Source organism: Toxotes jaculatrix, chromosome 1 (assembly GCF_017976425.1).
Source record: "Toxotes jaculatrix isolate fToxJac2 chromosome 1, fToxJac2.pri, whole genome shotgun sequence".
In the NCBI taxonomy this organism is placed as follows: domain Eukaryota; kingdom Metazoa; phylum Chordata; class Actinopteri; family Toxotidae; genus Toxotes; species Toxotes jaculatrix.
Window position 1 is genome coordinate 26,959,873 of NC_054394.1, and position 13,615 is coordinate 26,973,487.

The window sequence follows — 13,615 nt, forward strand, 5'->3', positions numbered from 1 at the left end:
AGCAGTTTGTTTTTTAACAAAGCTGAACTGTATACACCACAGATGTTTTGAATGTTTTTTGCTTCATAATATTTTACAGATAAAGTTATTTTCAAATCCTTTTACAGTGCATTATTGCTACAGCTTTTGCTCCCAATTTGCATTAACCTCGTGTTGGCAAATGAAAAACAGCCTGCCATAGTGCTGTACATGCATGTATGCAACATTTTGAAAGTAGGGCTGTTTTTCTACTGGTGAACATTTACAGCTTGTCACACTTTGAATTTTAGTCCTCTGTTGCCACATTAGTTGCCAAAAATCCTTCTCTGCATCCTTTTTCCAAAGGTGACAGAGTTCACCTTTGCATATGCGTGTTTCATGCTGCAAACAACCAATTAAGGAAGGTCATCAGGCATGTTGTTGCATTGACAGTCGCCCCACCACACACGGACCCGGACACACATGTCACCCTCTGTTGAGTCCTGATAGCTTCCACCACTCCCCACCTCATCCCCCAAGCTTTATTGGTATATTTAGGCGTTTCTACTCATTGCTCAGTCCAATAGGTTCCAAATGTCTGAATTCCATTTAGAGAAAATGGTGCATGTCTGCTCAGTTGGAGAGAGGAAGAGGGAGGCTGAAGATGGAGAGATAGACAGGGAGTTATAGGAAGATTAAGAGTCAGGGGGAAAAAATGGGAGACTGAGTGGTGAAACAGAGAGAGAGAGAGATAAAGAGAGCCACAGGGTACCAGTCACCATCAAACCCTGTCACAAGAAAACCTCACCAGGGGGCTCTGTGCGCACACATATATATGCACATTGTATATACAGTGTGTCTGTATATATGTGTGTATATATACACACACACAGACAGACACACACTGACAGAAACATATTGCAGTATGATGCAAAAACCCATACAAATACAATGAACGTGCACAGATTGAGACAGTGTGGATGTACAGAAACATATGTTCGCATACATAAGCAGGCAGTTACACAAACGCACACACTTGTATTATGCAAAAAAAAATCCACCCATACACATATGGCTGGCAGGGAAGCAGGCAAACACAGGCATGTACAGCATATAGCACCAGTAATAATGGGACGAAACAAGTATCCAGACAAATTTAAAATTATTCATATTCACACATGGCTCAGCAATGCACACACACACACACACACACACACACACACACACTGACTCACTGGTGTCTTAACGGCGTGTCCCTGACACACCAAAGTAAACCAAGGATTCCACCTGCCTCTGCTGCACAGCTACTAGAGGCAAATATCCAGGAGACACCACACTGTGAAACACATTATTCACAGCTCACACATCCCCCTGCAGGGAGCCCAAGCACACATAGATACACATGCACAGATACACACGGACACACACACATGCGGGCAAACACACGCGGAGCAGGGCGATGGCTGTCTTGACAATCATACCATGATCCAGTCTATAAGAATCACCATCCTCGTTTCCATCCATATCTCAGTCGTCAATGTTCACCAGAGTAGCTCATAGAAAAGTCTAGACTCTCATTAAGCAAGGTGAGGGAGGATATCAGTATTCTTTGGCACTGTTCAGTTGTTTCGTGTTTGACCTGTTCTGCTACATCGTGTGGTTGGAGAACTGAAATTTTGAAGTCACAGAAAAAAAGCAAGATGCTGTACAGTGAGCTTTTGTTTGAAACACTGCAAGGGAACTTTGCCCAGCGATACTCCTATGCTCTTAAATATGTTTAATTTGTGAAATTTAGAGAATTGTATTTTACTACTGTATTTCTACTTTAAGTCTTCAGTTGGAGATGTATTTCCAAGGATACACTTTGATGATCTGAATCATGTGCATGACTTTGTCATTAAGAAGGTTGAACCTGTGGACTCGTCATGTTTATGAATTGCAACCCTAAATTATAGGACAAGTCTCTGTTTTGACTATACAATAGCTGACACCAGCAAAATGGATTCACTTACTGCACCCAGTTATTTAAAAAATATATAAAATATAAAATGTTGAAATGGTTTAGTTTATTTTACTGAAATCATTCATACAGCAGCCTTCAATTAATTTTTGTTTTGATAGTTTACAAGATCACAACTGTTATTGCTGCCTGTTCAAGCTGGTTAAATGATTGCAAACACTGATAATTCCCCATAATTATCCTTTTGACATGATTATCCAGAGCAAGATGTGGAAATTTCTTAGATGAAATTTAACAAAACATAGGACAGTCCTAATCCTGCTATATTGAAATGTATCAATTAAAACTGCTAAAGATTAAAAACATTATTTTTCTAGATAAGCTGGAAAAAAGTGAGGACACGTCGGGTTTTTAGATGAGGATACAGAGAGAACATTTTATGGGAACGGCATTATGCTGTCTCTTCTATTGAGTTGCGCCTCTTCTCCCATCTTTGCGCCATGTGCTCTATGTAAGGCATGAAAATACCAAACAGATGGGCAAAGAGCATTTCAAGGTCAGGGCAATACAAACACATCATAAGGTCCAGTGTTTCCTGTAATTCCACTGCTTCTTGGTGTAATGAGGCTGTTATTCTTTGAGAAATGTGTATACAGTGAATTGTTCCTTTAACAGTTTTAATTACAAAGATCTGCAGTTTGGGAGTGTTAATTCTCTTCATCCCAACAGGATGAAGGCTAATCTGTTAACTAGCAATTTCATATTAAAATAAATTAGCCACGGCTACATCAAGCACATGAGGAGGACTTGACCTCACAACCTGTTACTCTGCTGAATAAAGCCAGAAAAGGACCCTATCCACCCACTGCTGCTAATATCCAATCAGCTCATACGAGCAGCCACAAAATAGATGCTAATAACTAGCTATCACACAGCCCAGGAGGCTGATGGCCAAGCTTGACACACAGCGACACACTAACAATGCAGTCATTTAAACTGTGGTCAGCGAGGTCGCAGCTTATCAGAGAAAGCACAGAGGCAGCAAAGGCACTTGTTCACAGAAACACCCACATAGTGTACACACACATGCACACACACACACACAGTCTATCTTACTCTGTCTCTCCCCATAACACATACAGTCCAATTATAGAGAGAGGACGAGGCCTGGGCCCTGCGCTCCCAGTGACCTTGTTCCAGGACAGATTGATGAGGCGCTGTATCAGCCCAGCAGATCAAATAACTCCTTTCTGGCCCTCATTACCGGGCCTAGGGGAGATCTGCAAGTGCTCCGGCTTTGCTAGTGTAGCATGCTAACGCCCTGTACTGACTCAAAAGTGACTCTTATTTTTCACCCATGCCTGAGTCGGTAAGAACAGAGGGTATTGAACATTTTTATCAAATATTCAAGGTGTTGCCGTCTGCTTAAAAGGTCACAGTTGTGTGAAGGGTGCAGAAAATAATTGGGTAAGTTGTTGTTGGGTGATACTGTTTGTTGTTCTTTCCACCCTCACTTCACTGGAAATTTGGCAGTTGAAGAGGAGATTTGGAATCATTTGGTCTTGTTCATTTCCTAGCAGAGACCAGAGTGCTGGTTTTTGATGGCCCTGGTTAGTTTTGACAAATTGGTTCCTGAATTTGTAAAGGAAAGGATGACACTCTCACACAGTGTTTTTTGTAATCTCTTGGTCCTTTGCTTTTACTGTTAAGTAAACGATAAATCTAACGTCAGTTTATTTTTTTAAACTCTCCTGACTCCTTTTTCTCATCTGTATTCCACAGTTCCTCCCCAGTTTGTCAAGCGGCCAGCCAACATTTATGCCCATGAATCCATGGACATCGTCTTTGAGTGTGAGGTTTCAGGGTCGCCAGCTCCCACTGTCAAATGGGTCAAGAATGGAGATGCTGTCATCCCCAGTGACTACTTCAAAATAATTGTAAGCTCATTTGGCACTTCAGTTTTACCTTTCTACATTTTCTGCTCTGAAGAAGTACTATTTGTATTTGCAGTATTTGCATGATTTTGCATCATCACACTGTCATAATAAAGACTTTGAGATTGATTAAAAATGCTGCTTGTAACATTATTATGTGCTGTTTTTCCTTCCTGTTCTGTAGAAGGAACACAACCTGCAGGTTCTGGGTCTGGTCAAGTCTGATGAGGGTTTCTACCAGTGCCTTGCAGAAAATGATGCCGGCAACATCCAGTCCAGTGCACAGCTCATCATCTTGGATCACGGTACGCCACTCACCAGGACCACCTAGTAGTGTGCACATCAAATGTCTTAGTTAGCTAGACAAAGTCTTCATACATGAAAACATGACAAAAGCACACAGACAAAATTGATAAAAATGCTTCAGTGATTAGAAAATCAATGTTGGGAAAAACTCACAAATGAACCATGTCTGATCAGTTTTTCTCAGACAGCGCAAACATTTAGAAAAGCAAGGATCTGTTCACGGCTGTTTCAGTATTAACTATGGATGAAGCTGTCCAATGCTAAAAAAAAATCAGTTTTATCTTTTTTTTTTAAATGCCAAAATGCTTAAATGTTACTATCAAGTCCAATAGTAAATAAGGCCCTAAAGGATGAACGATAAAAGAAGCTAAAAGCAAAAATACTCCTTCAGCAAAGGCTTTGTAATGCACAGGCTAGCTCGGTAAATGGGTGGGTCTTCCTCTCTCTGTACAGTTTGACTTGTTTGTAAACACCTCAATGATTTCCAGAGGCTGTGCACATCTGTGAAGGTGTGAGGAGAGAGTGAGAATGTGTGGTGAACAGTGAAATGAAACCACTGGGATCTTGTTAAACCAGAGGTGGCTCAAAGGGAACTGAAGTAAATCTGGGGCAAACGATTCTTGGTTTGCACACGGTCCATTCCACATCTAGCGTTACAGAAATGTTGTGAGGGCCTTGAGGAAAGCTGCTTGACACAATGCCTGTGCTTTAATGCAGCATCCTTAGACATGCAAAGGCCTTCTTTTATCAGGGAGCTTCACCTAAACAAGAGCCCATGTGCTGGTAAAGTCAGAGCGCCTGGATAGCTGCAGCTTTCTTGTTGAACATTTCCCTTTGAAGCCAAAGGAGAGGTTTGAACACTAATTCCCAGAATGGAGCTGCAGAGTGCAGAGTACAACAAAAGCAGACACCAAGGACTGTGGGTGGAAGCACCAAAACTAAGTGCCTGAAAATAGAAGCAAATGTGTGGGGTAGTTTTGTTTCATTACCTCTGGCCATTGGTGAAAATGTAATATAACTTAAATATAACCATATAATCATAGTAGAAATAAAATAACAAGATGGAAAATGGAGGAACAATAAAACAGCGAGGGGAGTGAAGGCAACACAATCCTAATACAGTAGAAATAAGGTTTTTTTTTCCGTCTGTTCTTTAAATTACAGTCACTACTTTACTGTTGACTCAGACTCTTGCATTTTGCTGAGGAAGATGGAAAAATTTAATCAAGCGTGAGCTCCCCCTCACTTGAAGCAGGTGGCTAATGGATTAGCATAGCAGTGTCCAACCGGTGGCCCCCAGCTGTGTCACCCTCTCAGACTGGGAGGACATTAAGTCAGAAATAATGATGACCTGCAGCTCATTGTGTATTTGTGTTTGACACCGCTGAAAAGGGTTTGGCCACTTTACATGGCCCCAAGTCTTTTTTTTTTTTTGAGTTGAAGATAAATGGGATGAATTACGGAGGCAGCTGCCCTTGTACACAGGGTTTGCCCTAAGCAGGGCTGTGAAGAAATTAATATCTGTTTAATCCATAAATATCACAGAGAATCTTTTTCATTTTTTTATTCTCTGAGTGTGTACATCTGTCTTGGTCGTGGTAATACTAATCCAAACACACTTAGCACCAGTAAGTCTCAGATGATGGATCCAGAAAATAACTGAATTCGCAGTGACACTGTTTATTCGTCCTGTAAATTACTGACGTTTTGTGCTTATAGAGACACATCCACTACAACACTCCCCACGAACGCTTGCTTCACTGTGTCAAAGTAATTTCCTCCCTCAAAGGTGCAATTTGTGACTCCAAATGGTGAATCAATGAGAACATGTTTGAAATCAGCTCATTTTCTGCAGCTGTTTGTGTTTTGTGGGCACAGCTCTGTGATGTGAGGTTAAAATGAATCTCTTTAAGCTTTAGTAGAGGAGTGCCTCTCTACTCAGAGTCTCTCCTCTGTTGTATTCTCTCTTTTCTCCTGTGCCGCTTTGTATGGACATATACAATTCTACAGCCATCTGCCACCGTTCTCGCCACTTCCTCTCACTTTCTCTCTCCTTGTCTTTCGCAGCCACCTGCTCTCCGTGATAATCCAACACACTGGGCTTTTTCTTAATTGTGCTGACCTGAATATTCCCCCTGTATCACTACCCCCTCACAGCTGGGCATCTTTGTCCCCTTCACAAACACCCCTCCTGCTCTTTGCTGCCCCCTGTGTGTTTTACCGCAGTCAGGTATCCCGCTCACACCTGCCAGGCTTGAATCATCCTGAAACAGGGCCAGGAAAACACACTGTCTGTCGGCTGCCTTGCAGTCGGGGGGAGATAAGCCAGGCACTTGCCACAGGGATAAAGTTGTCTTCACCCAGCAGGAAAATCAATGGGGGTGAGCTGCCTCCAAACACCCAGAGGCTGCAAGTTGGTTAATATTCATTACTGGTCATAATCTTTGCATCTTGACACTGCCAGCTGCAGTTAAATGTGGCTCCACTGATGATTCCCTCTTGTGAGTGTTTTGAATGGAAAAAGATCAGCTGCTAGCATGTGTACAGCACTTTGGCCGTTATTTATAGTGATAGGTGATTTGTCTCAATGCGCTTGACTTTGAACTCGAGTAGCTGACAGTGGGTTTGTATAGGCCATATATAAAACTGTGTAAATAAAATTAAAAAAAAAAAAAACTTTTCCCTTTAGGTTTATCAGACTTCATCTAGATTTAGCATTTTTAAAACCTTGAAAGCCACAAGTTTTTGGAGTAGTGGAGCTCAAAAATAGGACCTCAGATTGCAGTCTCCAGCAATTTTCCTGGACATTCCACAGCCATGTGCAATATGGGTCAACTAGTTGCAAACAGATGTGGGTAAATAGGAGCAAAAATGCCAAAAGTGGACCTCAAGGGGACCTAATTATGCAGTGTAATGCAGGCCAAGTAAGAGCCTCCTAATGTCCCTTGTAAAGCTGCCACATTTAGACTTGTCGTTTTCTGGAAGTTGGTGTGACTTCTCCTGACAAAAGCTAAACAGATTCTCACAAATAATTAACTGCTCTACATGAGTGTGAGAGTGATAAAGTAGTTGGAATCAATAAAATGACCGGTCTAATCAGGAAATGTTCTCATTAACTAGTTTGATTCAACATTTGCTGAGGTTTTTATCCCATTCCCTGTGATAAAAGTTCAGCTGGGCTGCAGACTGGCCTGTCCTTTACTCACTAAACTATAAATACACCATTAATGGCTGTCATGATGATTCCCTGCTGGCAGTTTTGTTATGTGCTGTCCACATCTACACCTTATTGTCACAGTGACGGTGAGGGAGGTTAGTCAGCTGCAGAGGATATGCTATTTAAGGGATTATTGTCACATGTCATCTATAGACATTGTGCAGCAACAATTTGCGGCCATATCCAGGCACATGATTATGTGAACCGTTTATGCGTGGAACAGTAGTAGGCGGCAATTACAGCTTGGAGAGGAAATGGGTCACGTTTTTCCAACTTTGAAGTTATACATGCCTAGACAAAGCACTTGTTTTATATGATTGTCATCTTTCCATACATCGTACGAAGACTGAGGCTGTGTTTGAAGTTTGATAAGGTGGCACAGTAAACTGTATATCCAGGTTTTACAGTGCGGTTGCGTTTTGTATAGTTCTTTAAGATTGAGGGCAGAGCCAAATCAAATATTTAGTTTTTAGGAGAGCCGTCTTTGTTGCCTTTCAGGAGAACTGCATAACATAACATTTACATTTTAGAAACAGACATTAAAGCAGAAAAGAAAAGGCACGTTTTTCAGTATCTTGCATTTTTATTTGGATAATCAAAAATCCATGGCTACATATCAGCCTGCCAACTATCACTAGATTCCTACTTGTCAAAAATGGCAAGTTTACGATTCAAGCACCTAAAAGCTTAATATAAAAAATGCAAACAGATCTGCATTTAGCATTTTGCAAATGAAAGAGAAGTGGATGCACTCCAGTGTGTCTTTTTTGCTTTTTTGTTTGCATAAATTCAAGAGATGCACTTCCATTTGCATGTGAATGTCTATTCTTGCTGCTTCCATATGCTTTGATGGTAATACAATATGGAAATACTCATCTGTCTGAGTTTGTGTGTCCCTCCGTGTCCCTTCTCGTCTCCTCTCCATTCCCACGGCTCACGTACATAATGTTTTGACATTTTGCCTCCTAGTGCCCAAGCCAAGTACTTCACTAGAGAGCCTCAAAGCTTGTTTGGATGTACAAGCTCTGAGCTTTCATGCTGCTTTAGCCACAACTGTTCCAAGTGAATTTCACTAGCATGAATGAAAGGGAGACATTTCACTAAACACTTGGCTATACACGGGTAAGAGAAAACACCCTTATCTCTTTACCCAACTGGTTGTTGGTGCATCAGGCACCAACTGAATGTTGGTGTGCAACATGGCTACATGAATTTTAGCTTTTTTTATTCTCCTCTAAGCTGGTGTTCTGCGCACTGATTCAAGCTGGTTTATGATGAAAGACACATGATATATTTCTAATGCAAATACATTTATTCAGGCTTTTGTTAAATCCATAGCTTAAACAGGCAAGCAGTCCTCTTCGATCCCTCCCTCTCTTTAATCTCTTTCTCTTTCCCTTTCTCTTCGCTTCTCTCTTTCTACCTCTATCCCTCCTCTTCTCACTTCATCTTCCCTCTTATCCAACCATGCTGCCAGTAGACCTATATACAGCAAACAGAAGAGCCCTGTCCTCCCCTCTCCTCCCATCAGAGGTACCAGACCCCCGCTGAGAGATGGAGATGTCTCGTCACTGCCTGAGTGCTCACTGTGTCTCCTAGTTTTCATCTCCCTCCATCACTCTGTGTATTTATGAGTGCAGGCATCAGGAGTGCTGGCATGATAAACTGACATGTTTGCTGTCCCCAAAGCTGTAGCTGACAAAGTGACAGGCACAGGGAGATACTGGGAGGGATATTTAGAGAGTCTCACATATCATAACTTCATTAGTAAATCAATTAATTGCAGCTGACTTGAGCAGCAGATCTCTGTGTGAAATGACACAGAAACCGAAGAGTCTCTACAGTGGGTATGATTTGACACTTGCCTTTAGCGACTGAAAGTAGATACAACCGCTTTGATCTCGGCTGAGACAGTTAACACCTAATAGTAAAGATTATGCCTCAAACAGGTTCCAGAAGTCAAGAAAACCCACACAAGTTTTATTTAGATGTAGCTAATTTACAGTACTTGAAACCAAATGAAGTGGAAGTTTACCCTGTGAAGGATCTGAAGGCAAACGATCAGGGGCAACATGAAGCCTTCTGTACTGTCGTAATAATAACTACATTTGTAACAATGGCTTTTAAGTGAGACAAGGAAAAATACTAAGCAATATAGAACAAAGAAGGCAGCCAACAGCTCCTGTTATTGACAATGAATGGAAGAAGTTCCGTTTTAGTTGTTTGGAGCCACAAAGTCAGACTTAAAATATTAACCTGTAAGAAAACTATTGGCAAGAAACAGTTACAACTTAAAAAGTCTGCTGACGGTGACCTGAACACAACCTGGCCAGAGAAAGCTGTTATGGACAGACCTGGTCGCCAAAAGCAATTCTGCTCTCACTGTGAACAACAAAAAGCAGAGAAAGTGCTGAAGATGATGTACTAAACCTTAAAAGAGATGATTTTTTTTTTTTACAAACCACGCTGATATCTGCAGCAAATTTGTCACACAAACACACTCAAATATTGAACGTGTATTGTTTCAACACAAGCTCTCATTATTTCCACACGGATCCATTGTTGTTGCTACGTGCAGACATGCAAGCGAGAAGAGTTTTACGTACAAATATATCTTGATTCTGAGGCTTTATTGTTCTCTTGTTCTGGTACAAATGGAGAAGCACTTGAAATGATATTGAATTGAAAGTAGAGAGAAAGATAAAAGTGAGATATTTAAAACTCTGCCGTCAGTGTGGTTTGCTGCAGTAGCAGCTTTAGCTGGTGTGGAAGAAATAAATTCACTTTGTTATGGGTGTATGTAATATAAAATGTAACTAGATCATGATTAAACAAAAGAAGAAACCAAGTGAGTTTCAGTCAAGTTCGAGCAGACAGAGCAGTAAAAATCGTTTAAAAAAAAAAATCCTAATACACGGGTAACAGGCAAACCACAGGCGGGGGATTCTTCCACTACATCGGAGCACCACCCTTATTCCCTGTTCAAATCAAGAAGTGAGAATAGGCTGCTAAAAGACCCTTCCCTCCAGCCAGACTCTACCAGCACTGAATAAAAGCTCGGGCCCACTTCAGGGAATACAGTGTGCTCCATCATCTGCTAGCAGGGTCACGGCCAGGCCAGGGGGAGCGAGTGTGTAACGTTGTGAGCATGTGAATGTGTCAGCACTGTGCAGGGCTGCACACCATGTTTTCTGTTGGCACGGACTGCATGGTAAGTGTACCTTCACCAGCAGGCGCCAGTGTGAAAATGTGGCAGTTAAACAACATGTCATGTACTGCTGGGATACACGCGCATGCACACATATGGTCACACTTCTTTTACTGGTTGCTGATTGCCTTCACGAGCTTTAATGGGGTCACGGGGACACAAACTAATTATGTTTACTGATTGATCCAAAGAAATCGTTCCAGGTGACTGCACATGTAAGGTATTTAAATCAGGGAGTGGATAAAATGCCTGAAAGAAAATCGTGACAGAACAATTCAGGCATCCTGCAACAATTACCACTTTGATGAACTTTTTAATCTCTGTTAGAGAGATGTTAATTCGACTGGTAATTTTTGAGGCCGCAGTTTGTGGTGGTGTTTATTTTCAAAATTGCCGTTTCCAAAAATCAACATTTTATTATAATGAACATCCCATTAGAGGGATGCAGCAGAAAGAAGGGATTAGACTCCTAAAATGGTAGAGGAGTCTGTTATTGGCACCAATCCATCCATCTATTCATCCATTTTCTTCAGCTTATCTGGAGTTGGGTCGCGGTAGCAGCAGGATAAGCAAGGTACTCCAGACATCCCTCTCCGCGGCTCCCAACCTGAGGGGAGCAATCCACCTTTTTCTGGCAGAGAGCCATCGCTTCAGGTTATTATTATCATGTTACTGGCACCAAGTACAAGCTAATATGGTGCAACTGGGGGATAAAATTGCTTCCAAGAAACTATATGAATAATTTTTCATTAAAAACGTCAATAAACACCAAATTTACCTGTTCTCTAACAGCCACATCTTTTTGTTCACTTCATGTAGCCATGGGCGCTATTATAATAAGTACCTTATCTTAACTTTCAGTGTTGATTATTATTTGCTGTTGGTGGGTTATGGTTGATTAAACAAATATGATAATATTGTTGTTTTATTTGGAACATTGTAGTTATATTTGTAAACGCCTGTGATCATGAAAAGGGAATATAAAACAAATCAGAGGCATTTGATGGAGAATATTAATTATATGTAAATGTGAATATATTCCACTAAACTCTGCCTCATAGCAAAATATATTGAAATTCAAATTTGGGGATAAAGCCCTAAAATGTGCACACAGTGAAATATGCACACAGAGTCTCTTTGGCGTGTGCATACGCACCATGTTAGTGATAGTGATTAGTGAATGTGTTCCCCCACTGGAGGCTGTAGGAGGCTGATCAGAGGGATTGTTGCCTAAATTGATTGTGAAGAGCTGAAATCAGCCTCCACCAAATTGCTGTTTGCACGGGCGCTGATGGCAAAGTAAGTGTTTGTGTTGTGGCTCTGTCTCTCAGGGATGGTGCTGAGTGTGTACGTGTGTGTTTACAAGCTGAGGCTCTCACAGCGCAGGCTGAACTTTTCTGTTGGTTGCATTTACTCAACTGTGTTGAAAGGCTTTGCTTCATTTATAAATGGTCTGTCACCTAAGTGCTAACTGCAAAATGTTATGGATGCCTATTTTGCTCTTGTACGGCACAGGAAAAACAAAAAAAGGGATTAAAATAGCCTTCAGTGCCTGCGTCAGTGCTGTTTTTTGAAGGTCAGACTTGTTATCAACACCACTTTTAGCCCTAACTGCGTACGTAAGTGTGAGATCTCCTTTTTCCTGGCACTCTGTTTTACAGAGCTCGCTAACACGTGCCCTTATTACAATATAACGCCTTCCACCTCCAACACACACTCATCCAGGATGCTGATCTGATGGTTTTGGACATGGACAGTCCTCTGGGTGCAGTAATTGGAAGTACCACATGGCACAAACACATCACTTTCCCTTCACACCCTTCCCTTAGCTGCAGGCAGCTGACCCCCGTGAGTGGCGCCACCAAAGCTGAAGCTTTTATTTTTCCTGTTAGCGCCCACCCCCCTCTGTCCACTGAGCCTCCCAGTTTCCATAAGCTAAAAGTAGAATAGTGAGTAACATCACAGTGGGTTGTGTGCACCCCGCTGCCTGCTAACTTTGTGTGATACCGGCTTCTCAGTAGGTCTAACCTAGGGAGGCCGTTCTGTTGGTGGGAGTCTGATTAGCTGGGCTGTTTGATAGCGAGTCTCCCAAGAGAGATGCAGCTGCTCCCATTCCTGCAAACATCCTATTTGACCTTTTGAGTCCTTTTGTGGTTGTACAGCTTCACTCATTTTATACATGAAATGTTGGAAGTGTACGTATACACACATCCACACTGTTACACAGAGCTTTCTCAGAAATCAATTACTTCATTCCAGGCTTCCTCTTGTTCCCCAGGAAAGGCTGAACTGTATTTATGTACCTCCTTGGTAATAAGATACAAAGGCAGGCAGTGCAGAAAGAAAAGCTTGTTCCCAGTCCTGGGCATTGGTGGCGGAATGCTCTAGAGATTTGCAGCATCACTGGCTGTTGTGATCTGCTTGAAAGACAAACCCAAAAGGCAGCGCTTTCCACTCCCAGCCAGCATGTGGAGCACGTTATGCATATGATGCAGATTTGTCAAAGTGGGAAGTGAGGTGTGGGCCGAGGAGGTGGTGGTGGTGGGGGGGGCGGGGGTTACATTGTATACTGTAGTCGCACGTCTTAATTTGCATACCAAGTCTGGGCAAGCAGCTGTTGGCCTTATGATTGTGCATGTTTCTGCAGGTGTGTGTGTGTTGAAGCAAGGCGTTCAGAGGAACAAAGCAATCGCACCCAAATTAACTCACCAGTGGCTCATGGATCAAGGGGGTACATGTGTTTGATGGTGAGGGGAAGCTGTATGTACACACAGTGGATGGTTAATTATTGATGTACCCGACCCCATTCAATTACAGCCGTCATTTCCAAATAGCACCGCTTTTCTTTTTTTTTTTCTTTCTTTCCCCTTCATGTTGGGATCTGTGGATCTTCTGGGATTTTTCTGTCTTTCTGTTTCTGTAGAATGTATATGGCATTTTACGCATTCCCACACATTCCACCGCCCTGCGTAGTGTTTATTCTGAGAACCCGTAGCAGGGATTGTCACTTTATGAAAACCAAATTACCAGAA

At 41.9% G+C, this 13,615-nt stretch overlaps 1 protein-coding gene across 5 annotated transcripts in view; it reads left to right on the top strand.

Annotated features, from left to right (window-relative positions):
- neo1a (neogenin 1a) overlaps positions 1-13,615 on the top strand; it is a 145,135-nt gene that overhangs the window by 96,635 nt on the left and 34,885 nt on the right. For all 5 annotated transcript variants that reach the window (XM_041037635.1, XM_041037599.1, XM_041037608.1 and 2 more), the window contains exons 6-7: positions 3,701-3,855; positions 4,037-4,157. In XM_041037635.1, coding sequence (XP_040893569.1) covers positions 3,701-3,855; positions 4,037-4,157 — 276 coding nt within the window. The remainder of the gene's footprint in view (positions 1-3,700; positions 3,856-4,036; positions 4,158-13,615) is intronic.